Raw genomic sequence first — 26,685 nt, 5'->3', positions numbered from 1 at the left:
CCCGTCTGGTCACAGCTTACCTTCGTACGGATTACTGTGTTCCCACTGTTTGCTGGCTTTATGATCTGCAGCTCCTGAACCTATTCATTCATGAACTGCACATGAGACTCCAAGGACTTGTAGCTTCGGAACTGTTTTGAAGTATAGGCGCTCACTCTTCGGTGCTCCACTCATTGTTTGGAACTTTATATGGATCCAAATGATTAATAATGCTGATTTTGTCACCATACCGGTCCCTGGCTTCTCTATTTAATGTGTCCCGGTAAATTCCAGATCCTTTTCGGGATTTTAACATCTTTTTTCTCTCTACTTCTGTCTCTTCTTTCAACAACAACGTTGTGTCAGAGCTATGCTTACGTTTGCGTAGCAGTCAGTATGGCTGCGACGTCCCACAATGCAACGTGGATCCCGAGCCCTATTACTGGCTATTACTCAGCTATGACAACCCATCAATCTTAATTGCCCATCATTGCAAGAAAATAACATGTATTGGTACCAAGTACTCACCAAACATGCCACATGACGTGTGAAAAAAAAAAGGTTTTATTTAAACATGGACTGACTTTAAGTGCAGGCTGTAAACACACAGAAACACGAACAGCAAAGCCTACATATATACAAAAACAAATTTGTAAATAAGTACTTTACATGGCTTTTCAATAAATGGCCTCAAATGAAGAAAGTTGTGTGTCTACTTTGTCAAGGACTCTGTAGAACTCCACTTTGTGGTACTCCACAGCAGATTCTGGCCTGTGTGCAGGTGCTGGCCCAGAATATCTCTTTGGGGGCCTATGTGTTCGAGATAGAGCAATGGGCTCTAGAGACAGCTTCTCAGCCATATCCACTGCTTCCTTAAAGACTGCCTCAAAGTGGGCTGGCTTTCTTTTGTCCCGTAATCTCTCTTGGACAACTGAGACTGCAGAGACCATGCCCTCCAATGTCTGGGTGCTTTTTTGGAGCGATGTATTCAGCACTTCCAGTTCGCTCATTACATCTAAGGCCAGTGAGCCCCAGTAGCCCCAATTTCAGTAAAATATCAGGCTTTTAAATGTTGTAAAATCACCCATAAGTTTTAGGTGTTTTAGTCCTTTATAATTAAATTTATACATTCAAAAAACATAAGGAAGTTATCATCAACGTCTCACTCTACTTTACAGCTTTGTATTAACATTGCTTTAATGTGTGTTATTGTGTACAGCTGGGGATGTTAAGGGCCACGTTAATTATTGATAAAATAATTTACTGTTCTGTAGTTTAAGCAATTGTCATATTAGTAACATCACTAGTCTTTCCTGTGACATGCACCTTTTATTTATTTATATATACACACACACACACACATATATATATACCGTAAATTCTCTAATATAGGCCCGGGCCTTTATTTCACTCAAGTGCATCGCGGTCCAGGCCTTTATTGGATAGAGGCCAGTATTAGAGACAGGCCTCTATTGCTATTTGAGCAAAACAGACTACCAGTGGAATGCATAAAAATGAGATTTTGTGTCTATTTGAACCTATAAAACACTAGGTTCATTTATTGAAAAAGTACAGTTACCATGTCTCGCTTGGTTTGAAGTAAAAAAAATATATAAAAATCCTCCAATTCTGTTTAATTCTCCTCCTCAGTTTCCTCCTCCTCTTCATCTCTCCGTTTATTCTCCTCAACACTCGCGCTCCTCCTGTTCTGCTGCGTGTCTGTTCTCTTCCTCGCGCAGACGGGCAGCAGTCAGGGCTTGTCGTTCAGCTGCGCAGGGCTGTGGTACTTGTATGTTACTTACTACCACAAGTATAATGTTGAGGTATGCCCAGAAAAAACGTTTATAGCCCCGGCCTGTATTAGAGACCGGCCATTATTTACCTCCTCTGACAGCGAGACCGGCCATTATTAGAGACCCGGCCGCTATTGGAATACAGGCCAATATTAGAGAATTTACGGTATATATATATATATATATATATATATATATATATATATATATATATATATATATATATACATGACATCCTCAAATTTCTATTCTATTAAAATTTCTGTATCTGTATAATGGGTCTGTTCTATATGTTGTCTTCTCAATTCAGAAGGCCCCATGCCTGTCTTTGCCTAGGGCCCCAAATTTCCTAAATCCGCCCCTGTGTAGTGGAATTTGTCTAGCTTTGAAGTTTGTTTTTCTCATGATTCAACCTGTAACAACCTAAACCATTTGGCTTGGCATAAATACCGATTCAAGTAGCCTACTGTAGCCTACACATTTCTGAAAGACCCCCAACAACTCCAGAAAAAGTCGGAACAGTCGATTTAATTATAAATAAATAAATGCCAGTCGATTCCCCCTGCCTCCCGCCTTATGACATTGGCACCTCTCTTCACGCTATTCTCACTGACCGTCTCTACTCTTTTTTCCACGGCGACATCGAACAGACAACCAAAAAAATGCAAGGTGATATGATACCGCAATGAACAGTTTACGTACAGTTGGTGCTTTTCGAAAAAAGGATGCAATTGTTTTCTGTTTTTTCGGTTTGGCTGGCCTCATGTTGATGTCCGGACTCCGGAATTGGGAACTGTCCCGCCACTACTGTCTGTCTGAGTAACCATGGAAACCAGGCTCGAGACGTAAACGCCAGAGACAGGATAACTTTTAGATTAGAATCTCTACGACGCAGGCAGCCTGCAGTTAAACAAAACAATTGCCCGTCTATGATCTGACTGTTTTATGTTGTTGTTGCAAAGCAGTAAATTAGAAAAAGCTTTTTGTTTTTCTGTGAGTTTCGCCGTATGTTTTTTTTTTTTTTAACAAAACTTGGGGGGACGGATTGAGGGTCATTCGAATCTGTGAACGTCAGAACACCCCTGACGTACACGCTATCTGCGCCCTTGGGTTGCACGTGGGCAAATGAGCTGATGGTACAAATTTTGGTTCGTGGACGGATCAGGTACTAACAATGCATTGATGTAACTAATCCTTAACAATATGGTATATTTTATATGTTTTACAGTATGCCTTTAAACTTGTAGATTAAAAAGCACTAAGAGAACAATGTTGTAATCTTAGTGATATTTGACTTTTTCAGGGTCTGTCAGCTGTACAGAATTTTGCATGGTGCAATTTTTGCAAAGTTGTTTGAAGACACCAGACATTTCCTGCAGAAGTCAGACACTTCATCTGAACACTATCTTGAAACTTCAGTGCCACCACTAGAATCTCATGTTAGATCTTTAACTACCTAGACCAGGGGTCGGCAACATGCAGCTCCGGAGCCGCATGCGGCTCTTTAGCCTCCCCCTTGTGGCTCCCTGGAGCTTTTTCAAAAATTTATGAAAATCGATTTATTTTTTATTTTTTATATGGTCTGCAGGTTGCAAACAAAAAATTATGTTTTCCAATGCTTTAAACATTTGTACTATAAATAAATTTAAACAATAATTTGCGTCAAGGCCATAGAGATCAGTGATCATAAGTTGGAACCAGCGTGGCGCGGTGCCAGGCAAACAAAGCTGCAGGTGTGTCCCGGAATATGAATCCCAAAGGGAAAAAAAGGAAGATTGCTGATGAGAAAAGAGGATTTAAATAGGCTCATTTGCTTTCATTATCAATGCAGAACGACTGCCTGCATTTTGCCTTTGTAATGAGGGTGTCAAAAAAAAAAGAGAAAAATTTGGAAAGGCATTTCCAGGGAAAGCTAAATCTGCAGCCCACCAAGCTGGGACTGAGAGAAAAAGTGCGATTCCAGGATAAATTAGAGGAGCGCAAAGATAGATTTAAGAAATGGATTGCATTTCCAAAATCCACTACTGCTGCTAGTTTTGTTGCAAGGATGGAAAACCATTCACAGATCAAACGGGTAGCGCTTTGATGCAGGTATCTGAACTTTCTTAAATTTTTTCCCCAAATCCTAAAAATATTAATCAGACCAAGGAACAATGGTGACGGAGGATGTGGGATTTCAGGGTTAGAGAGCACAGCTCTGATGTCAACTCCTGCTTGGTTCCTCATGTTTCAAATAAACTCCTCCCAACAGAAACATGTCCACCATAGAAAGATTTCTTTATTGTGTTTCTATAATTTCATAATTGCAAGAAAACTTAAATCGCGCAGTAAAGGTGGTGAAGCTGCGCTCGGTGAAGCGGTGCGCGATGGGAGCGTTCACTGTTCTTCCGTCACCTCAGGCTACTATGTGACATTTGCTTTAGGATAAACATTTAATCGTGAATGTTTATTATATATTTAAGCCCATATAGTCCTTTTCTATAGTGGGATAATACACTCAGAGCCCGTGTTGCTATACGAGGCTTATATAAGGCTTTTACATTTTTGCGGCTCCAGACAGATTATTATTATTATTTTTTTGGTCCAATATGGCTCTTTGAGCAGTTTGGATTGCCGACTCCTGACCTAGACTAAATAAAAAAAAAAAAAACCTCACCTACCTACCTACAAGTGGCGGCCGGTCCATAGGGGGCGCTGGGGCACCGCCCTCCCTGATAAGAAAAGAGAAACGTAAAATATATTTTTAGAAATTAACTCATAAATGTCAGTTTTACTCTCTAGAGTGTTTACATATAAGCAAAACAAATTATATAAACTACATTTCCCTATCTACTGTCATTAATTTGTGGATTTCCACAGACAGACTCCTACCGTCTCTGTTCTGGGGGCGCTGATCAGACAGACCCACATTTGCAGAGAATCTGTCAATCATGTACTATTGTTAGGTGAATTTAATGGCCAATCAGCGTCTCAGAACTTTATGGTCATGGGGCGCTGAAAATACTGCGCTTTAACAGGCTTCTGAACCCAAGCACAGGTGCAGACAATTAAAGGGAAGATGGCGAATGTAACGAACGAGATGCAGCTTCCACCAAATTCGGTGAGATCCTTATTTATCTACCCGTTTGCCAGAAGAACATCCCTGTTGTAGGATATGAAAATTTCATGTCATGGTTACTGTGACTGTGACGAATCCACATCCTCTAACTTTGCGCGCCACACACACATTCCTGTTATACTGTGTTTGTGAGGACCAATACACTCGCGCTGAGAGCAGTAGCTCCATGAACTTAAAACACAGAAGCTGTTCCTGGTTACCTGCTGGCGTATTGAGGGTGCACACTTAATATTTCAGTGGGGTTAGCCGTGCGTGTCTGTGTGTGTGTGTGTGTGTGTGTTTGTGTGTGTGTGTGTGTGTGGGGGGGGGGGGGGGGGTGGGGGTCTTGTCATCTTCAGTCTGGCTGCGTCTTTGCGTTTGGTGTAATTGAATAAGTCAATGAATCTGTGTAAAATAATTAAGTTGTAAAAATTATTTGTTTTTGTACATCAATTGTTTGTGGAGGTAATAGATGGACAAAACTGATTTATGAGAAGAAATCAGAAATAAGAGAGCCTGAGGTGAGGGGCTTAAACTATTTAATGAGGGCTGTGGGAAGAAAAGCGGAAATTTCTGTTTTCTATTTCTTTGTTACATTGCTGGTAACTGGAGGGAGGCTGAGGCCCAGAGTATCTTGTATATGTTTAGTTTCTTTTGCACCCTGTTTTGAGTTTTTGAGCACAATAAATCACCAACACCGGTAACCCGACTGAGCCTGGATTCTTGGAGGCCAAAGAACCCCGTCACAGTGACCCAAATCATCACTGTTACTGTTATTATATATTAAATTAAATCATTACTGTTAAATTGTATGTATTGTCCAATTGTTTATTTGAATTCTTATTCCGGATTAGTTGGAGACATACACTAGGCTATATCAGCCCCACCAAAAATATTTTTCACCAGCCGCCACTGCTACCTACCTACCTACCGTGCTCTAATATTACTCAATAAGAGGCAACTCCGTTCAAGATATGGATGTTCTCTTTAAAAATCATCCCTCTGATCAGAAGTTGTCTGTGCAGCTCAATTAAATCTCTTTTATATTTCTGAATGTTAGAAAGGATTTCCCCAAGCTTCCTATATGTATTCACATAACTTGTCTGTAACTGTTGCATTTATGCTTATTGTACATAATGATTCGATCATATATTTTTTGCTTTCTCAAAGGTAATTGTCCATTTAGAATTCATTTAAGGTGTTTTTGTTTTATATTCAATTAGCTGGTACATACTAAATGTGCTTTTATTTTGAAATCTTAAAAGGTCTCGTTTGAGCTCTCACATAAGAAGCAATCAAGCAGTCATTGTGGACTTTTCTAGGTCATGGCTAAGGACGTTTACAGAAACATCAACTTAAAGATTTTTTGGATAATTCCATTTTTTCTTGCACTATGCAGCCAACAAAGTATTTTATTTATTTGCTTACTTTGTAACTATTATTTCATATAGTCTGAAAGTTATTATTGGTGACATTAATGTTTATGTTTGTCAACATTAGTTTTCACAGTGGATTTGGAGAGACCAAGAGCAACTTCAAATAAACCAGTAGAAGAAAACCACTTGAGTCTGCTTGTGCTTGGAGGGAATTATATATTCGATAATGCTGCAGATAAACTGTTTCATCTTTGTGCTGAACACACACTTGTTAATTATTATGCTGATGCTGTCCAGTCATTAATATATGTCAAGTTATTACCCAATATTTACGCCAAAACAATTAAAACGCAGGCCTACTGTATGTATACGGAAGCCGAGAGCGTTCTTACTCGCCTTATTTCCTTTGCCTTCTCGAGATAATGACACAATTATCTTGTTATCACGGTTAAACCATTAATTGTTTTCTCGAGATAACAAGATGATTAATCTGTATGAGTATTGAATAAGGCCGGTCAACAGCCCTGGGTTCCCAGTTTCTCCATGCCTGCGGTGCCCGTAGTTGTGCAATCACAGTACTGCGTGTGCTCAAATAATAAGTTTTTAAGTTTCCTTTTTCTTTTCACTCCTTGTCAGGTCAAGTTGCGGTGGATGGTTGGATTGCATGGAATACCGTAGAAACAAATCTGACTGTTTTTTAAATGAAAATCTTTAATCTGAACTCATTTTGGGGGTTAATGCATTTTATACCTGTTACAAGCGTAGCACCGGGGCTGCTCAGAAAACATCTGGAGCTAAGGCACCAGAGCACAGGTCTAATTGCTTATGTATCAGAAGTGAAAGCAAATCATCAAACCAACAACGTTGTTTTGTTACCTAAAAGTTAAACATTGGATTATTGACAGAATTACACATAGGCTGCAATGACTTATACTTAAATGGTTGAGGTTTGGAGGACCCAAATGCAGAGGCAGAGAGGCTGAGGTGAATACTTGTAGTTTTAATGAAAAAATGGTTAACAAAGGCAGTCCAAAAATCCAACTAAAATGTAACAGACCAGAACCATGGAGACATCAAGGGAAAACACGTAGAAGGAGCCAGGGAGAGACAAGGGGAGACGATTGCAGCGATGATATGACCAGCAACAACAGAGGAACCAACAAAGAGTGAGAGCAGAGGGAGAGCATAAATAGCTGACAGAGACAAAGGGAGGGCTAACGAGCTGACAAGGAGCAGGTGTGAGGAGACAAAGAGGGAGCCAAGGGGAAAGGAACACACACAAGAGGGCAACATAGGACAACAGAAAAACATGAGAACTAACATAAATCTAGAAATTACAACAAAATAGGAATTAAACCAATAAAATTAAAGAACAAGGAGCAAAGTAAAGCACAACATAACCAAAACCATGACAAAATGAATATAAAATCCTCTCCCACTGTTGTGGTATTGAAGGATGTAATCTGTTTTAACACACACCAATCATCTCGTTACGATGAGAAAATTACTTTCTAATGAAAAAATTATCATCTTGTTATCACGAGAAAACAGCTTCCTTTATCTTTAGATAATGAAAAAATATACTTGTTTACTCGAGAAAACAACCGTGAAATAATATCAGAGGGACACAACCGCTCTCGGCTTCTGTAGTATGTAGGCTCTGAACAGCCTACATTTTATTAAGACAAGAGTTATCAATCGCGAAATCTATTCAGTAGTTAGAAGTCAATCTTTTCTATTTCATTTAAAGAAGGTTTTTACTCATTTTTTTAAATGGTTTTTTAAATAATTTTTTTGACATAACTTTTACATTTCCTTACAAATACCACATTATGAAACTTTTTTATGTTTTTCTTTCAGTTAAAAACATTAAATATCTTTTTTTTCACTCAAATTATTCCTATCCTCTCAGACCCGAGATATGGGGTATAAGGGATCTAAGAGGTTGCAAACCATTTGTAATAATTCATAGAAATAACATTATTGTTATAATTAGAAAGATAGACTGAACAATTTACCTAAGACAGTGAGTTAGGTAGCTGCACTTCCAAACTGTGTACTTTATTGTTTCAGAGAGAAGCATTTACAGTATGTAGACATATTTCCTTTTTCAGAAAAGTTTCACATCCTATTATTCCATCTTTGGAAACAAATATATTTTTTGTTAGCCCTAAAGAAGAGGAAATAGTATAGGTGAGATCTATTCTTCACAGCATACTGAATGCCTCTGAGGAAAGCTGGTCAGATGGATGCAGTAAGAATCAGCCTTTTACTGCTTTTGCTATGTTTTGGGTGCTATTGGGACTGTGAAGGTAACGTAAAGTAAATTATTCTATTTTAGATGCAGTTTTACCACAGAATTTAACCTATTGTTGGTAGAGTGTTATTGGATCTAAATCACCTTGTATATTTTACACTCATTAATTCTGTTTATAATTTACTGTTTGCAGCAATTGTTCTTAAAATAATCAACAAAGAACCACATTCGATTCGAATCTGCACAAATGAAACATCAAATGTCCTCACACTGATAGTGTGTAGGATCAGAACATTGAGGAACAGCAGAGAGGAGTGCCGTCTGCTGTACAGGGAAGGAGGCGAGTTTGTTCATCAGTGTGACTCCAGGTTCAGCCTTAAAACATGGAATGACACTGTGTTTCTGTACCTGACCAGTTTAACACCAGCAGATACTGGAAACTACACCTGTGAGTGTTCAAGACTCGATGGAACATATATTCTTTATCTCAACATCACAGTTAAAGGTCAGAATACATTTATGTTGGCTGACTTAAAATTTATACTAGCAATATAATCTCAAACAATGTATTTATTTCTTCCCACAAGAACCTTTTTCAAGTGATCCAACCCATTTTTCAGGAGTGATCCTTCCTTCAGGTTTGACGGCTACAGTTCTCTTATTTATAATAATTTGTGGCATGGTGAAAGTTATTCACAGAAGACATCTACATTGGTGAGAAACTAATGAATTTTTTCAGTTAAATTTTAATACCTAATGCATGCCACTGATTTTTTAAAAGTCCTTTTTGGTCCATTCTTGCATCATATGCATACCTCTTCTATTACTCTTCAGCTACTGAAATTTTTTATCAATCAAGTTCAATGTCTAGATGATTACTCTTTAATACACTAACCCAGAGATTCTTTTGTATTTAAAGTGGCTGTGTAAAGTCAGAAGAATCTGGATCATATGTACATGGATCTGGCTCTCCTACAGTAAGTTATTGCAGTTTTTATAAGTCACAGTTTTCAATAGTTAGCTAGCATCAAATAAAAATAACCAAAATATTATCTTGTTGCACTCAGATGGAGGCATCCAAGGTAGAGTAACTGTAATACAAGCAATCGTAACGCAATATGCATACGAGAAATTATTTTCTCTCTTTGGAATGTGACAACAAACTATTGAGCTTTTTTTTTTTGAGGGGGGGGGCAAATCCATTTGAAACACTAATGGTCTTAGATTTGTTATTTTTTTGAACACATTTAGGAGCTTCTGTTTTTTGTTTTGCTTAGGATGGAGATAACTCAGATGAATTGTACCAAACTCTTCAGCAGCCAACGGGGGATCTTTACCAAACTATCACCTTTCATCACCATCAGCAGGAAACTGAAACCCCCTCAGCCAGCAACAAGGTCACTGTTAACCTGGAAAATCTGGAAAGGAACAGTTGTGAAATTTATGAAAACCTTTCTACCAAAAATGTGTCAAGATCAACTCAATTTGACAATTATTAAGACAAATTTCCTTGCTGTTTCATTAAGAAAGATTATTCTGAAGATGTTTTCACTATCTCGTCAGAATCAGTTTTATCAGTAATGTTACAGATAAAGAAATGTTTAAACAAAAGCCTAATGAAACATAACATCATATAAGGAGTATATGTTAGTTGGTGTTGTGGTATTCATATTTATCGAGGAGGGAGAGACCACCACTCATTTATTCAGAGGTATAAAGCGTTTGCAGGCTCTTGTGCTTAGAAATGCAAAAAGACCATGCAAAGAAGGATTTGCACACTATGTTATACATGACAGAGGAGGGGGAGACAGTAGGTTGTTTCAAGCCTAAACCAGTCTGTTATCAGCATTCCTCCTTAGCAGAACTAGACTGTAAATCTCCTCTGATTCCAACTGATTAAACACAATCAGTAGGGATACATTTAAAAAGATGCTAAAGAACAGAATATGGATAATACAAAACATTTTAATTAAAATATTAGAATGAGTGAAAAAAAATCAGAGATGTACCGCCGGTGGAAATATCTGCTGTTAGAACGTCATTAAAAGTTTGTGTTTATAGAAGCAACTGTACTAATTGTAATATAAATTTAAATATCTGTCTATGTCAGCTGATGTGTTTTCAGTGAAGATAGGACCAGCGGGGTAGGTCAAGAATGGTTCAGAAAGGATTCCTAAACAGGGCTGACAAAATGTTACTCAAGTACACTTAACATAGTAGATGTAAGTAGCTACTTCTGACCTCACATGGTAACATGCCATACCTCTATGTATCCATTTGTGTTGACAAAATCGGTCACATTTTTAGAATTGATCAATTTTAATATAAATAGAATGGTGCTTTTTTTCTAAAGTGGTTGGAGGAATATAACTACAGATTTTCAGATCAGCCACATTTTCACATTATCGATGCCTTAAGAATTCAGCGTCAACACTAGAATTTGTACAAAGCTCTTTATGCTTTTTTAAACATTTAAAAGTCAACTATAGCCATACGTATGAATAAATATGGCCTTTGACACTACAGAGTACTGATTTGTAATGAAATATAATTTAATTTCTTTCAACCTGCAAGAAAGACACTCTCCTTTAAAGCTACAGTGTGTAATAATTACAGGGATATACAGTCAGAAATGTAATATATTATACATAACTATGTTATTTATCATCATCTACGAGCTCAGCCTCTTAACCTTAATATTTGCGTTGCCTTAGAATTCGTTATTTATAATTACATAGGAGCGGGTCTCGCAGCCATGGAGGCAGACATCTTTGCGCTACGGCAGCGCAGAGCCAACAAACTAGCGATTGCGAGATCGCCCATTACGCTCGAAAGTAACTACGGCAAGTTGAGAGAGATGAACTGAGACGGTACTGAACAATAGATGGCAGTATTAAAATTATCTATGTAAACAAACCTCATCACTTGAGAAGGTAGGTGATGCGGACGTCGTGGAAGACATTTTGTCCCGTAACGCTCGCCGTACTGTTGGGGGGGAGAAGCGGTGGGAGGGAGATGTTCATGTTGCTGCGGTCTGCAGTCTGGACGTTAGATGTCGCTAAAAATTACACACTGTAGCTTTAAAGTGAAGCCAGCCCTTACCCTCTTGGTGCTGCCCAAATTAGGATGTCACTGTATCACACTACTTCAGGTGATTCATCTTTTGTTTAGGAAGAGAGAACAAAGTCAGTGACCTCTTGCAACTGAAACTCAGATCACTCCTAACTGTAGAAAGTGGCTTTTTCCTTAATGACCATGCACGGCACAAGGTTTTTGCTACTTAGAGGGGGTGGGTTAACACTTTCACATGCGGGATGGTATTTGCCACTTGTTTAAAGTAACGGAATTTGTGAGAATTACTAACACATGCATGGATTTTGCATGATGTAGGCCAACTGCCTCTACTCAATGTTTCCTCATTTTGAGGGAGGCCAGTTTCTACTGTGCTGCATACTCTATAATAGCTCAACAGCTTACCCTATTGGACATAACTGTTCAAGCTTACAGATGTCATAAAAAATACATATATGTTTATGGTCTCAAGATGTGCTAGTGTCAATCAATGGACTCTCTTTTAGCAATCTGAATTTTAGGAATGCCTTACATTACTGTTGTAATCTAGAACGTCAAATTCCAATGTTTACATCATTATGCAGATAACACTCTTGTTTATAAACATGCTGACAAAATGTAATGTCACCTTTTTGTTTACTTTCATCTTTGATATACTCTTGTTGAAACAGTTATATATATATACATATTGAAATATATTCTTCAGACAAATGAAATGGCAATCATTAAACATGAAAAATGTTTAGTTGTTTCCACTTACATTTTATAGCGGGTACACTATATGTATATTTGCACTTGGTCTCTAAGGCACTAAATGGTGTTGAGTCTGCAAACAATTATTGGTCATGTATGAATAATATCTACCCTCTAAGGCAATAATTTACATTATAATTTTGTGCCACATTGTGAAAGGTCATTGTTTACACCCTTATGCTGATGATATGCTCATTAATAATCATACTGGCAAAATATTGAGGTAGATTTATTAAACTTTCTAATTTGCATGTTGAATATTTGTCTTTAAAAGAACTTGATGTAAAAAGGACTTGTTGCTACTACTGTCTTACATCTAATTACAGGAACACTATCTGTATGTTCACATGGTCTATACAGTAATGGTGCATTCAAACCGGGTGGTGGGTTCACATAGAATTCCCATACAAACCACAAACAAGGGCGGTGAAGTGGCCAGCGGTGAGCTCCACTTGGTGATAGCGTTCATTGATCCTCCCTCACTTCGTGCTACTAGATAGAGCTGAGGTGTTCTTAAACAGTTGCACCGCATTTAGAGTAGAGAGCGGGGATTGCTGAAGTTGAAACAAATTTTTGGGAATTTGGCAACCAATCAGGGACTGGTTGTATGTTAAGCTTTTTTCGCTTACGAAGTCCCGCCAAATCAGACCGAAGCAGAACTGAACCAAAGTGGACTCCTTTTTTTCAGAGCTTTATGGGCTTTTTAAAGCAATGATGGTCACCCCAAGGCGATTCAAAGTTTGTTCATAAATAATAATTTAGCATTAGTCTGTGATGTTTAGTTTTACCTGTGTTTTTATTGTTAGGTGCAGACAGCGAGAACTTGACAGGAAATTAAATGGGGTTACCAGGGGCAACGGCAGGTCCAAAGCAAAGGGCCAGGAGGCTGGTGATTTAGTTAATATTAAACAATCACTCCAGCCACTAAATAAGATAAATATGCCCTCTGTTATATTCAATACCAGCATAGGAATGACATGTGATTTTATACAATAACTTTATATCAAAATGAGCAGGATTGGGCCGTTTTTAACTAAACAAAAAATTATTCTACCTTAAAAATCGAATGACCACAAATGACAGTTTTACCTGAACAAATGAAGTAGCACTGAAAAAGTAGTCTAGATCATTTTGATTCAATTTTGAGCTTAAGCTTATACCTGACCTCTGGGTTGCCGAAAAATAATCTTTAATATCTCTGAAACAACAGCAGCACATGGGATCTTTTTTTATTTATTTTCTTCCATTTTAAATGCACAAAACTGCACAAAAGAAGCACTAACCATTCAGTGTATTTGCTGAGTTTTTTTTTTTCACGTCAGTGGGGTGTCAGCTTCACGCAGCTGAAGCTCCCCTTATTTGATGATGCATTGTGCATCTGAAATGCAGAGCAGTGAACTACCTGCAGGGCTCACGGAAATCACGGTGTTCAACACCTCCCGTGTGAACGCACCATAAAGCAGTAAGTGGTGTTGGGCCTATATACAATGTTGTTGGTCAAGTATGGATTATACTGACCCCATAAAGTTATCACAGACATCTTCTCATTGTGTTCAAACAGCTAATGGGAAAACAGCATTAATCTCCTACATCCCTCAACCTATTCCAGAACCTAAGATGTGCAGATTGTTTTACCTCTTTTAAATAAAGCATTAATCTGTCCTGAAAACAGAAACTGATAAATGCAACTTTATCCAATGTAGTCAATTATTGTTTCATTATTTCTATCATGCTTTAATTTTTCATCTGCTTTATATGTTCACTTTTAAATAGTTTTCAGTTGTGAATTAATAAAAAAAAGTTTAATGTTTCTTCTCTTTTTTCAGGTTTAAAAATACATAAAACTGTAGCATTCGTATGGTCTATGACATTCAAACATTTGACCAAAACAGTTGAGAGTACGACTTTGGTATGAGGTGTCAAAATCACCTCTAGATCCATATTTAAATAGCTTTATTTTATTTATGGGGAAATCTTTTAGGCTTTCCCTTTTAAATAAGTTTTTGCAGATAGAAGCTCTATGCATCTTCTTTTTTATTACATTTAAAGGAAGGCATCATTCATTACTATTTTCATATCATCATACCAGACATTAACACTTCAAATACAATGAAAGTACAAAAATGTATGCTAAAGTTGTCATGATTCCTGGCACTGCTGGTCTGATTCAGGATTCAGCACACCTGTTAGCTCCACCCCTTTTCCAATCAGTCTCCATCAGATTCATCTGCTTACCTCACTATGTAACCAGCTGTCAGACCATTTTTTATGTATTCTTTAGGCAATTCGAGTCTTTAAAATTCCAGAACTTGCCCATAAAGTCTTTTTACTGGAGTAAAAAATGTTTTGCTACTCTTACTTGAATACAATTTTTGGTTACTATACCAGCCTCTGCTGCCTGCCTGCCCATCCATCCATCCACTGATACACTGACAGTAATACTTCAGGGCTAAGCCATTTACAGTAGTGATTTGATTTTATTTACTTTTTGTTTATTCTTTTAAGACTAGAAAAAGTATTTTAAAGTCTATTCTTTGAGAAACGGGGAGCCAGTGTAGCAAACTTTAATACTGGTATGATGTGCACCATTTGGTGAGGACACAAGCAGTAGCATTCTGGATGCCATCTGACTGTCATTTTAGGAAAACATGTGAAAACACAGTTGCAGTTATCAATTCTATTAAAGCTGAACACATGAATTAGATTTTCAAGGTCCTGCTGATACATTGGCCATTAAGTCTCTGAGATGATTTTACTTTTTGATTGTCTTTATGGGCATCTAAAGGTTAATGTCTGAGTCCATCACTACACCCAGATTTAGAGCCTAATTGGGGATTTCTACCTGGATTAACTGGAACTGAGTGCCATATTTTAAATGCTTATTTCAGTTTTGTCTTGATTCAAACAAAGATCTGAGTTAGGGAGGGCATGTAAATATTTAGCAAGAGAGAACCTGAGATGAAATGAAGATTTTATCTCTGCTTTTATTGTATGAATTAGAGAAGGGACTCTACTACCTTCTAAAACATACAATAATAATGACATTTATATCTGCATCAGAAATAAAATCATGCACCCATCAACCAAAAGAGGTAAAATTCCCCAAAAATCAATATAATATTTTTAATATTAAATCCCTGTGGTTGTACTTCTTTCTTTGTTGCAGTCTGCTGTACTCTTGTGGTTGTTATGAGGTACTGCCTCCCCTTATGTGAAGTTTCCTCCTGTGCGAGTATTTCCATTTGCGAAGTAACACTACACCCTCTACTCTGAATAACAACAACAGCCGCAACACAACATAACAAAAACCACAATACAACAGACACAAAAGTCACAACACAACCCACAGCCGCAACGCAACAGCCACAATAGTCACAACTGGGGTTGCAAACTCCCTGAAAAAAAGGGACACCTCATGTGCGTGCCAGCTGACCTGATTGCATTTACCCCTCCTCTCCAGAGATTTTTTTTAGCCCCCCTTTGTGTGTGAAATGATTTTTTTTTTTTACTAATTGACTCAAATCAGCATTTAATTAGATGCAAATTTGTGAGTGACATAAACACATAGAAAACCAGTTATTATCCAGAAATTCAAATTTAATACAAAATAACAAAATTTGCTGAATAGAATAAATATCTTCAACATAAGCCTGTTCTGCTTAACTTCAAACTGTAAAAATGAATACAACACAATAAATAAATTGTGCACATTTTTGGTGTAACAGCAAACTTGTGCTAACTTGTAAACATATTTGTGCCTTAAATGCAATGACTGTAGGCTAAAGTTGTAAAACAGAAAAAAAGTCACTAGCTCAATGCCACATAATGTGGCGATAGTCTACCTTTTCCACATGTATTTCCTCTAAGCTCTTGCAGCTGTAAGAAGTTGTTTGTCTTTGAGTGATGCAGAGTAAAACTCTGAGCAAGACAGTTCATAATTGAGGCTGACAATATGCTCAGCTTTAATTAATTCAGTGGAACATTTGTTCTGCACATCAGTCCATTTGTTCTTCGTTAAGGAGAAAATCCACTCCGCAAAACCAGTGGAAGATGGGATGCCGAGGACAAAGGACAAAGCAGCTTGGATGTTGGAAAGGTCAGCTACCTGAAGAACCTCCATCCACCTCTGTGCTGTTCCTTTGGACTGCTAGGATTCCTTTTCCTGGGTGAGGTGCTCCAGAAGACTGTTTGCAGTTACACATTCTTTAGCATTTAAATTACTCCATTCATCCCCCATATTGCTCTGTTGTCTCCGGCTATCTTCTCCATGAGCAACACTTGGCTCGCCCAATGGGATGAGGGTATTCTCGATTGATATCTCTGGTAATGAGAGAGGCGGCAGATGACGGCGGGCGTTGCAGATCCTGCGAGACCATTATGCCGAAAAAAGGGAAGCCGGGGGTAAATAGCCTCTACACAGAACTGAGATCCCTCCAGAAAGCTGCCAGTGAGACGGTCACAGACTACATTATTCAAGCTGAAACTGACATTACAGCGTTAAGAAATGCTGGAGAGATGCTGAGTGATGGACTGTTGATAGCCATGACTTAGAAATGTTTTTCTGAACCAGTTAAGCCATTTGCTGTTCATATAACTCAAAGTGATGATTACAAGTTAACCTTTGGTGACTTGAAAGAGTATGAAAGCACTGAGAAGTTACCGTATTTTCACGACTATAAGGCGCACTTAAACGTCTTTTTTTTCCCTCAAAATGTGCGGTGCGCCCTTTGGTGCGGTGCGCCCTATGTGTGTTGTAACTGCGGCTTTTGAGACCACCTCATTGAGGAGATGATGAAAGAGTGGCTGAATGTAAGGAGACCAGGTGTTTTTTTTTCCACCCCTCACCATCGCTGTTAATATGTAACTCCATGCGTGCCCATCTCACAGCTGATGTGAAAAACATGGGGAAACAAATGAATGCTGTGCTCGCTGTTCAACCGCTCGACATCGGTGTGAACCGGACCCAGCAGGTGCAGCAGAAGCAGCGAGTTTACATGCAAAGTCAATGGTTGACGCGCGTATAGGTGCAACAAAAGGTCCAGCAGCGTGTTTTGAGCAGCAGGAGCGTTTAAGCATCTGCCAACGCGCTGCTGCTGCTCGAGATGGAAAAATTGGAGTTTTGCTGCTGGACGCGCCGCATCAACCAATCAGAGAAGCTGATCTGGGAGCTGACAGCGAGACAGACACAGCGCTCTGATGACATATGATATTAAAAGCAAATGAAAAGGGCTGGATGGATGAGGAGATGATGAAAGCGTGGCTCAGGGAGGTGTATGTGAGGAGAACAGGTGTTTTTTTCCACGCATCACCATCGCAGTTAATCTGTGACTCCATGCGTGCCCATCTCACAGCTGATGAGAAAAACATGGTGAATCAAATGGACGCTGTGCTCACCGTTATCCCGGGAGGTCTGACAAAGGAACTTCAACCGCTCGACATCGGTGTGAAGCGGCCGTTCAAAGTAAGGCTGCGAGCGGCGTGGGAGCGATGGATGACAGACAGAGACCACAGTTTCAGGATAAGTGGAAGGCAGCGCCGGGCAAGTTACGCCACTGTTTGCGGATGGATTGTAGATGCTTGGACTAACGTATCTGCTGGCTCTGTTGTTCAAGCTTTCGCAAAAGCCGGCATTATTTCTGAGGAGCCGCCCGGCACGGAAAGTGACTCTGACAGCGAAGAAGGGGAAACTGGCATTTCTGATTTAGCGCAGCTGTTTAATTCAGAAACAGAGGATGATGACTTTGATGGGTTTGATTAATACTTTGTAATAAATACATGAATAAAGCACAATCATACTCAGTTTTGCTCCCGCTCTATTTTTCTACCTGAAAACTTAATTCAACAGCAGCCTCTGGGCCGGGTCTCCTCCTCTTCACCGCGGCGGCTGGCAGGTGTTTTTTCATCTAAATAATCTAAATCTTGCAGCTATATTTGCTGTGATCAGTGGGAATAAAGTAGTTTTAATATGTTTTTAAGTGAGAAAGTCCACCTGAAAACTTCATAATTGCAGTCAGTTCATCCAGATTATCTATTTCTGTCGGAGGCGCTCAGACCCCCACATACCAGCGGTGCACCGACAGTAGAAATCCTTTCATCAGCAGCCTCTAGGCTGGGCAGCCTGGGGTTAACCGCGGCTGCTGGCAGGTGTTTTTCATCTAAATAATTTTAGCTGCAGGCACCAGGATACCGGTAATAAAAGCGAACAAATTCCGTCGGCAGGTTTCAGGATTTTAAGTTAATTTAGGAGTGATCACAGCGCTGTGTCATCTGCGATGTGTCTGTCTCACGGCCAGCACCCAGGTTTGATTAATACTTTGTAATAAAGACATGAATAAAGCACAGTCATACTCAGTTTTGCCCCCGCTGTATTTTTAAATACGCAGTAGAGGTATTTAAAGGTAGTAGAGGACATTTACCTGTATATAAAAAACGCGCCCTATAGTCCGGTGCGCCTTATGTGTGTGTTAAATACAGAAATGGCACACATAACTGAGACTGCGCCTTTTAGTACGGTGTGCCTTATGGTCGTGAAAATACGGTAAATGTTAAAATGGATATAGATAATGTGATGACAGCCAGTGGATTCTCAAGCAAAGGGATGCCGAGACAAAAAGCAAACCCAGAGTTTATGTGTTACAGCTGTGACCTGAAGGGACACAAAGTGCGACAATGTCCGACGAACTATAAAGGACAAAGACAATGGTGCAGTTTCTGTAAAAATTCCAATAACAAAGAGAGTAATTGTCAAAGAAAGAAGAAAGAAACTGTGAAACAGGCTATTGAAGGGGATTACGACTCATTTGTTTTCAAGATAAGCGAGAGCCAGATCAGCGGCTTGAAACAAAGAGGACTGATGGTGGACACCGGTGAAACTTCTCGTATAATTAATGATCTGAACAAGTTTAAAAAGTTTGATGATGCCTTTGGACCGGAGGAACACTTCATGCAGCTTGCTGATTGGACAAGGACTAGTGGTGTGGCACAAAAGAGAGGCGATGCAGAGGTGTGGCTGCGAGACACCAAGGGACGGAGCGTGAAAGTGGCAATAACAAGGGCGCCGTACATCCCCACCTACCCCTAGAGCATCTTTTCTTTTAAAGCACCGATAGCAAGGGGAGCCTCTGTCAACTTTCAACAAGGACACAATCAACTCATCTGCAAGGATGGCCCTAGGTTTGACATCAGCATGTACAATAGACTTTATTTCCTTGCTGTTATAGATGAAAATCATTTTGCTGACAAAGAGGATGATAAAGTTTTGGGTTGTTATGACATTCAAGAGAGGCACAGGATTTTAGGTCATTGTAATTTTCAAGATGTATTATATTGTGAAAGTTATAAAAGGTATAAAAATTAAAGGCAAGGTTGATAAAATGAAACTGTGAAACATATATTAAAGGAAAATTTACCCAGAGTAGAAGTAGGCGAGCAAATGCAAAAGCTAGCTGGCCCTATTGAGCCTGCTGCAAAAGAAGGATTTATATATTCACTTGCATTTACTGATGATTTTTCAAGTGCAGTATTCGTCTATTTTTTAAAAGCTAAAAGTGACACAGTCAGAGCTACCTAAAGGTTTATTGCAGATGTAACCCCTATGGAAAAGTAAAGTGCATTAGATCATAATGGCACTGAGTCAATGTCAAGAAACTATCAGTCTTAATTGAGTAAAAAATGCCATTCGACATGGGACATTTGCACCTTATTCTCCCAATCAAAATGGGACAGCTGAAAAAAGCTGGAGAACACTGGTTGACATGGCAATGTGTACGTTGACCTCTGCAGTTATACGCAACAGGTATTTTAATAATCTTTTGGGGCATTGACAGGAAAGAAACCTGATCTGTCTAAAATGAAGGAGTTTGGATCAGTGTGCTACTCATACAAACAAAATAAGAAAAAAGTTAGACCCAAGGTGTGATAAAGGAATCTTTGTGGGTTATGATAAAAACTACCCATCATATCTGATTTATTATCAAGTTACAGAAAGGGTTTGTAAACACAGGTTAGTCAGATTCCCAACTAAACCTGATTGCCAAACTCAGACTGATCCAGAGGGGTTTGAGGATGAGTATTGCAGAAAAACTGTTCCTGTTAAGCCGGAATTAAAAATAGAATAGCATAAATAGAATAAAAGAAACAAAAGAGATGCATGTTGAACCTTCAAGTGTGAGGAACACAAATATCAGGCAAAATGAGGTCTACAATGCTCCAAAAGAGAGGAAAAAAGTGCCACTGTATTTAAAGGACTTTGACTGTAAAACAGAGAGTGATGAATTAGCCACAGCTATTTTGACAATGTTGATTATTGCTGTCATTTACTGTGTAATACACCACAAAATTTTAAAGAGGCCCTAACTTAATCTGAGCCTGAGAAGTGCTCTTCGATTTGCACACCAGGAGGCTTCATGTGGTTTTGTCTGTCCTCACACAGTCGGGGTTGGTTGGTCACACCTCTGTGACTTGCATTGTGACTTGCCTGTGAGGCATTGATTTTACACAGACAGATGGAGAAATAAAAGTTAACCAAAAGAGGCACATAACTAAAGCACTGGAGAAATATGGTTTGTCTGAATGTGGTACTAGATGCACTCCATGTGAACAGAAGTTAAACTTTGAAATTTAAAGTGAACTAGTAGACCCAAGATTGTATCGTGAGCTTGTAGGAAGCTTAATATATCTCATGACGTGCAGAAGACCTGATATCAGTTGGGTTGTAAGTAAACTCTCACAATGCTTGTCACAACCAAGGAAGTGTAACTTGATAACAGCAAAACAAGTGTTGAGATACTTGTAAGGGACAATAGATAAGAGCTTACAGTATACTTTAAGAGGAGCGAGGAGAAACTTCAGCTCATAGCAGACATGTTCACAAGTCATTTTTTGCAAGTCCAAGTCAAGTCTCAAGTCTTGAGAGCTCAAGTCCAAGTCAAGTCTCAAGTCTTGAGAGCTCAAGTCCAAGTCAAGTCTCAAGTCGCAATAATCAATTAATCGCACAAAAAATTCTAATCACTTGATTAATTTTAAAAAGTGCAATAATTTTTGTGCTTGCTTGTTTCTCCTTGTGTTTTCATCTCTATCACGGAGACGGTATAGCTTAAAGGTCGCTATTATATCTATGGAATTATCATTATCTTGAACTGCTAAATGAAAAATACAATTAAAAAAAGCACACGCAAAAATTTTTTCCAGATAAATTTAACATTTTCTTACAGTATTTCCTGACATTTGTGGTTACAACTTTTTCTAGTTTTAGCAGTAAATGTCTGCTCTTTTATTGAAAATGAGGACTGTGGAAAAAAAAACAATCACAATCCTGCCGTCCACGTGATGTCGCGTCAGTGACGTCAGTGTGTTGCACAGGGAAAAATATGATTTATGGTTTTCTTTCATTTTAATGTTAGTTTTATGCTTTGCATGTTTGGAGAGGAAGATATGATTTGTTATTCTTTGTATTTTCTTCTTAAGCTTTGCATGTTTTGATGTTTCTTTTTTTTATGATTGTTTTCCTTTATTTTAGACTTTTGAATTTTTCCTGCATGTTGGGTTGTTTTGGTTTGTTTTTCCCTTGTGACAATCCATGCGCACTGGACTGAAGTAGTTGTCTGAGGAGGCGGAGTGCATTAATTGCGCTGCGTAATGCTGCGCTCAGGTGTGAGCAAGGGCTGATTAAAGCCGACATAAAAGGAGTCTGAAGGAAAGGAGAAGGAGAACGGAATCTGCAGGTGATGGAGACGGACGCGCTGCTGGGGAAGATGCAGGCGGGATCCGTGCGCACTGATGGCGCAGTAAGGAGTATTAGGGCAGAGGAGGAACCTCGCCTGTAAGTAGCGCTCCCCCTCGCTTAAAGCATAAACAGGAATATATCTTCCGACAGGGTTTTGGCGTGTGGATGCTGGCGTTCTCCTTGCTTCTCTTTTTAGCTGGATCGGTCTGGAAAGGGGTTTGGCACGCCAGGGAGTGGAACAGTGCTGGAGCGCCGCAGAGTCTGTGGATCAGCCAGTGGGTGCTGCAGGCTGATCACTCGCGCACCAGAAGCAGCAGAACAAGCGGAGCCCAACTTCCAGCCTCTGATTTTTAAGGAAAACTCTTGAATTTTAGGTTTTATCAGGAGAAGAAAAGGACTGTTTTATTATGCCACTTTTGCTGTGGCTTTTTGTATAAATAAAACACTTGAACTTGAGTGCTTCACGGTTTGGGTTTTTGAGTTTTCTTCTGTGTGCGAGTAAGGCGAGCGGCGATCAGTCAAGTTAGTAAAACAAAAAACACTTGAATAATTGTTTTTACACTGGAATAAAATATTGTTCACAAGTCGGAAATCACGAGTCTCAGTCGAGTCTGAAGTCCTTTAAATGCAAGTCTAAGTCGAGTCTGAAGTCATTAAATATGCGACTTAAGTGCGACTCGAGTACGAGTCACAAACTCGAGTCCCCATCTCTGGCTCATAGTATACAGCGATACAGACTGAACGACTGATCAGAGTGACAGGAGACGAATTACAGGTTATTGTTTTAGCCTTAATAAAAATGGACCTGTTATCTCATGGAAGTCAAAGAAACAACAAACAGTGGCTCTGTCTACAGGCAAAGCAGAATATATGGCATTAGCAGCAACAACACAACAAAGTTTGTATTTTGTACAATGATGCAATTGGATGCAATGAGCAAAGAATGTAAGTATATGCCATTTACAATATTTGAGGACAATCAAGGAGCAAAAAAATCCAGTAATCCGTCAAAAATGTAAACATGTTAATATAAGTTGGGAAAAAGAATGCTTCGGAATTTAACCTCTACAAACAAAAATAAAACTTCCTTTTTTGCTGGTGGATCACTCCAAAGTTGAAAGTTTGGCTTGTCAAACTATGAGCACCTCACCTTCTTATTCCATACACTGATTGGCTTTCTCAGCTTTTCTAATCTAGGATTTTAATTTAATAAAGCTATAATTAAAACTGTAAATTAAACAAATAAAAGGGTAATATACTGCACCAAATCTTTTATTGTACAGGTAGCCTACTGTTTTATTCATATTTACCAATAATTCCACAGCTAGATTTTCACCCATGTATCTTGAAAGAGACTAGAGTCCTTTGCAGCCTCTAATGCGATTTGGTAGCATTTTCTTTCATCCGGTTGTAAACAGTGGTGTGTTAAAGTGACATTTTCAGAAGAAGTAAGATACATGATCATCCTGCAGTGTGTTGCTTACCAGCTTGCATTCAGGCTTAATATCTGAAGACCACAAAGCGAGCCTGACATTTACATCTTCAGTCCTACTAACCCACTAGTGTTGCAGAAAACAAGACAGGAAGTCCTCAGGAACTCAACTCTGGGGTGTGATTAAGCGGCAAATGTACAGAAAAAGATTTCTTATTAATTTACATAAATAAATATAGGTTCTTTTTGATTTAATGTAAACTAGGAAAATTAAACTAGAACAGTTATATATTCATAGATACTTCCACATTTTTATTTCTTTTGTCTCAATGCGTTCACACGTTTCCTTTTACAGAAAGGTGTCACATCCTCTACCATGTTGAGAGATGAAAATGGGTGGTTTAGTTAGCCCTAAAGATCAGGGGATAGTTCAGGCGACCTCTCTTTAGAGCAGCACATCAAACCGTCCCAGGAAAACGGGTCAGATGGATGCACTGAGAATCAGGCTTTTACTTCTTCTGCCATGTTTAGTTTTTTTTCTGGATGGTAAAGGTAATGTAAAGAGATACATTTTTCTCAAAGTTTTGATTTATATTTTGAACCTAGTTTCACTTTCTGTTAGTAAAGTGTAATTGATTACAATGTATAACTTTCACACATTGATACTGATTATAATTTATTATCTACAGCAACAGCTAGCAAACAACGAGATTTAATTCCAATTTGCACCAACGAAACATCCAATGTAATCACACTGATAGTGTGTAGGATCAGAACGGCGAGGGACAGCGGAGAGGAGTGCAATCTGCTGTACAGGGAAGAAGGCGACTTTGTTCATGAGTGTGACTCTAGGTTCACTCTTAAAACATGGAATGACACTGTGTTTCTGCATCTGACCAGTTTAACAGCAGCTGATAATGGGAACTTCACCTGTGAGTGTTCAAGACTCGATGGAACATATATTCTTTCCCTCAACATCACAGTAAATGGTGAGTTTTTTTTTCATATTTGCTGCATAAAATTAGTTTTGAGGAAGTTTCTCCAAAAAATGTTTTGTTCTTTTATTTTAGAAAATGCTAAAGATAATGGAGAAGATGAAGATGAGGGCCATTTTTCAGAAATGACACTTCCATCTGCTTTGACTGCTACCGTTCTCATTATTATTATCTTAATTTCCATTATTGTGGGATTTGTCCACAGAAGATGTTGCCATCGGTGAGAAACTTGTTCATTACCAATATATATATATATTTTTTTTTTTACTTAAAAATATTTATAAAAAGTTTTGATGATGTTTTGTTACCCACAATAATAACTAAATGGGAGTACCGCTACAATGCCTCAGATTTTATTAATGCTGAATATTCTACAAAGGGGAGAAGGGACTCTGCTTTATTTCCTTTCTTATAAAGCATGCATTGATAATGTTTTGTATAAATTTATGGGAACTAAAATACTTTATTTCCCAGCAGAGAGCAACTAGAATCAAGCAGCCATAATCCAAATGAGGTAATTTACATAATAGCTAAGGCACACATTTTAATGATCAATATGACAAAATATTTCAACATACATTTTCTTGTCTTGTTCTGTAGGACTTGGATGAAATTGAGCCGTACAGCACCTTCATTCAAAAAGAAAACGGACTTTATTCTACAACGTCATTGGACAACCATCAAATTAATTTTGATAATACAAATATGATTACTTGAATGAACATATTTACAGTTAAAACACGTTTTTCTATACTGCATAAAGTCTTAATTTTTTCTTTTTAATATCATTACTTTATTTAAGTTGTTTTAAATCCCTTGTGAAAAATAAGATATCATGCTTTGCAGAATTATGATAGGTTCATTTAAATAATCATAATTGCGTATATGGAGGCATTGCCCATCGTTACATTTTAGGAAAGAAGCCCAAACACACAAATGGGGAAGAAAATCTGAAATATAAAGAAAATTTTGCATGAGTCAGAACTATCCATTCTTGCATCTGCATGGGCTGAAAGACAAGTCAAGTTTATTTATAAAGCTCCTTTCAGTAGCGAAACAATTGAAATGCTGAATATAAAAAAGAAAATGGAAAATATTAGTAAAATCACACTGAAGTGGCATAGTTGTGATTAAAGAACTAAAAAAAATATGATTAGAATGAAAAGATTATCCTAAAAAAATACTGATAAAATGATTAATGATAAAATAAATTGCACTACAAACTGAACTAGTGTTTAAATAGCAGTCAAAGGCCTTTGTGAACAAGTGTGTTTTATCTGCTTTACTATTTATTTATTTGTTTTTATGGGGGGGGATGGCGGTTTGGCTATGGGAATGCAAAGTAGATTTGAATCAAAAGACCTGAAAAGTCTGGGCAGTGTATCCAATGACAGAAAGTCTGTAATATAGTTTGTTGCTGTGTGATTTTGTTATTTATGGGCTGGTATAAGTATTTAAAAAATCTATCCTATGAGAAAAGAGGAGGCAGCATAAAGACTTTAGAACCAGGGTGCTGATGTGATCTACTTTCTGAGTTGCGGCGAGGACGTGGGCAGGAGCTGCAGCCTCCTGATCGACTTTTTAGGCAGACCTGTGAAAAGCAACATTGCATTTATCAGTTCTCCTAGTGATGCCTATGTAGATTCTCAATCATCTGGGTCATGGCAACCACAAACTTCTGGTTGCCTCAGATTTAAGCCTTTTTTGTTAGTGCTCATAAAGATGGAGACAGCCCACTGTTACTCTTTACATGTCAGCTTTAAGTCCATCACTACACAAAGGTTTCAACCCGGTGGTTTCTATCTGAATATACTGGAGCTACGTGCTACTGTAACTGTAGGTCCCTATTCCTTTTGTAGGACATCTTTCATGTGATATCTGCATTTACCCAGAAAGATAAAGATGATTAAACAAGCTTTGTAGTCAATATATCTGAGTTACAATTTCTTCTGCTTTGACTGCTGAAATTCCCATCAATTTACAGAATAAAAAACACAAATTACAAATGCTGATTTCCTGCTTGAAATGAAAGGTAGGTCTTGGATTACATGTCAGTCTTATAATTTTGCTAATTATATATTATTAGTGTAATGCTTTAGCTCTTTCAGACAACAGCAAAATATTGTATACGGTTTTCTCAGCTTTCTGGAAATGTATTGTCTTTGTAGACATCATAGCAATGATGTTCACCTGTTTAGAAATGTGCA

At 38.4% G+C, this 26,685-nt stretch overlaps 2 protein-coding genes across 4 annotated transcripts; both read left to right on the top strand.

Moving 5' to 3' along the window:
- The first annotated feature begins 8,443 nt into the window (after positions 1 to 8,443).
- Positions 8,444 to 9,541, top strand: LOC119792307. The gene is made up of 4 exons (XM_038298893.1): positions 8,444 to 8,557; positions 8,696 to 9,007; positions 9,123 to 9,216; positions 9,422 to 9,541. The coding sequence occupies exons 1-4, from the start codon at positions 8,467 to 8,469 to the stop codon at positions 9,525 to 9,527; spliced, it is 603 nt and encodes a 200-aa protein (XP_038154821.1). The 5' UTR covers positions 8,444 to 8,466; the 3' UTR covers positions 9,528 to 9,541.
- A 14,387-nt stretch (positions 9,542 to 23,928) lies between these two features.
- LOC119792288 lies at positions 23,929 to 25,767 on the top strand. 3 transcript variants are annotated; one of them, XM_038298874.1, is made up of 5 exons: positions 23,929 to 24,035; positions 24,245 to 24,472; positions 24,554 to 24,698; positions 24,953 to 24,992; positions 25,079 to 25,767. In XM_038298874.1, exons 1-5 carry the CDS (start codon positions 23,969 to 23,971, stop codon positions 25,193 to 25,195), a joined length of 597 nt encoding a protein of 198 aa, XP_038154802.1. In that variant the 5' UTR covers positions 23,929 to 23,968; the 3' UTR covers positions 25,196 to 25,767. The 3 variants fall into 3 exon arrangements, with proteins under 3 accessions (XP_038154802.1, XP_038154801.1, XP_038154800.1); XM_038298873.1 differs by having other exon boundaries at positions 24,173 to 24,472; positions 24,956 to 24,992; XM_038298872.1 differs by having other exon boundaries at positions 24,173 to 24,472.
- Positions 25,768 to 26,685: the final 918 nt, after the last annotated feature.

Source organism: Cyprinodon tularosa, unplaced genomic scaffold (assembly GCF_016077235.1).
Source record: "Cyprinodon tularosa strain WSP-4 unplaced genomic scaffold, ASM1607723v1 ctg417, whole genome shotgun sequence".
NCBI classification, from domain to species: domain Eukaryota; kingdom Metazoa; phylum Chordata; class Actinopteri; order Cyprinodontiformes; family Cyprinodontidae; genus Cyprinodon; species Cyprinodon tularosa.
This window is presented reverse-complemented; position numbering and strand designations above follow the sequence as displayed.

Excerpts from the sequence above, each read along its gene's own strand:
- LOC119792307 (XM_038298893.1), top strand. The coding sequence starts at position 8,467 with ATGCCTCTGAGGAAAGCTGGTCAGATGGATGCAGTAAGAATCAGCCTT. Across the intron at positions 8,558-8,695 it reads GTGCTATTGGGACTGTGAAG|CAATTGTTCTTAAAATAATC; the intron begins GTAACGTAAAGT and ends TACTGTTTGCAG. Across the intron at positions 9,008-9,122 it reads TCTCAACATCACAGTTAAAG|GAGTGATCCTTCCTTCAGGT; the intron begins GTCAGAATACAT and ends CCCATTTTTCAG.
- LOC119792288 (XM_038298872.1), top strand. The coding sequence starts at position 23,969 with ATGGATGCACTGAGAATCAGGCTTTTACTTCTTCTGCCATGTTTAGTT. Across the intron at positions 24,036-24,172 it reads TTTTTTTCTGGATGGTAAAG|CAACAGCTAGCAAACAACGA; the intron begins GTAATGTAAAGA and ends TATTATCTACAG. Across the intron at positions 24,699-24,952 it reads CACAGAAGATGTTGCCATCG|CAGAGAGCAACTAGAATCAA; the intron begins GTGAGAAACTTG and ends TTTATTTCCCAG.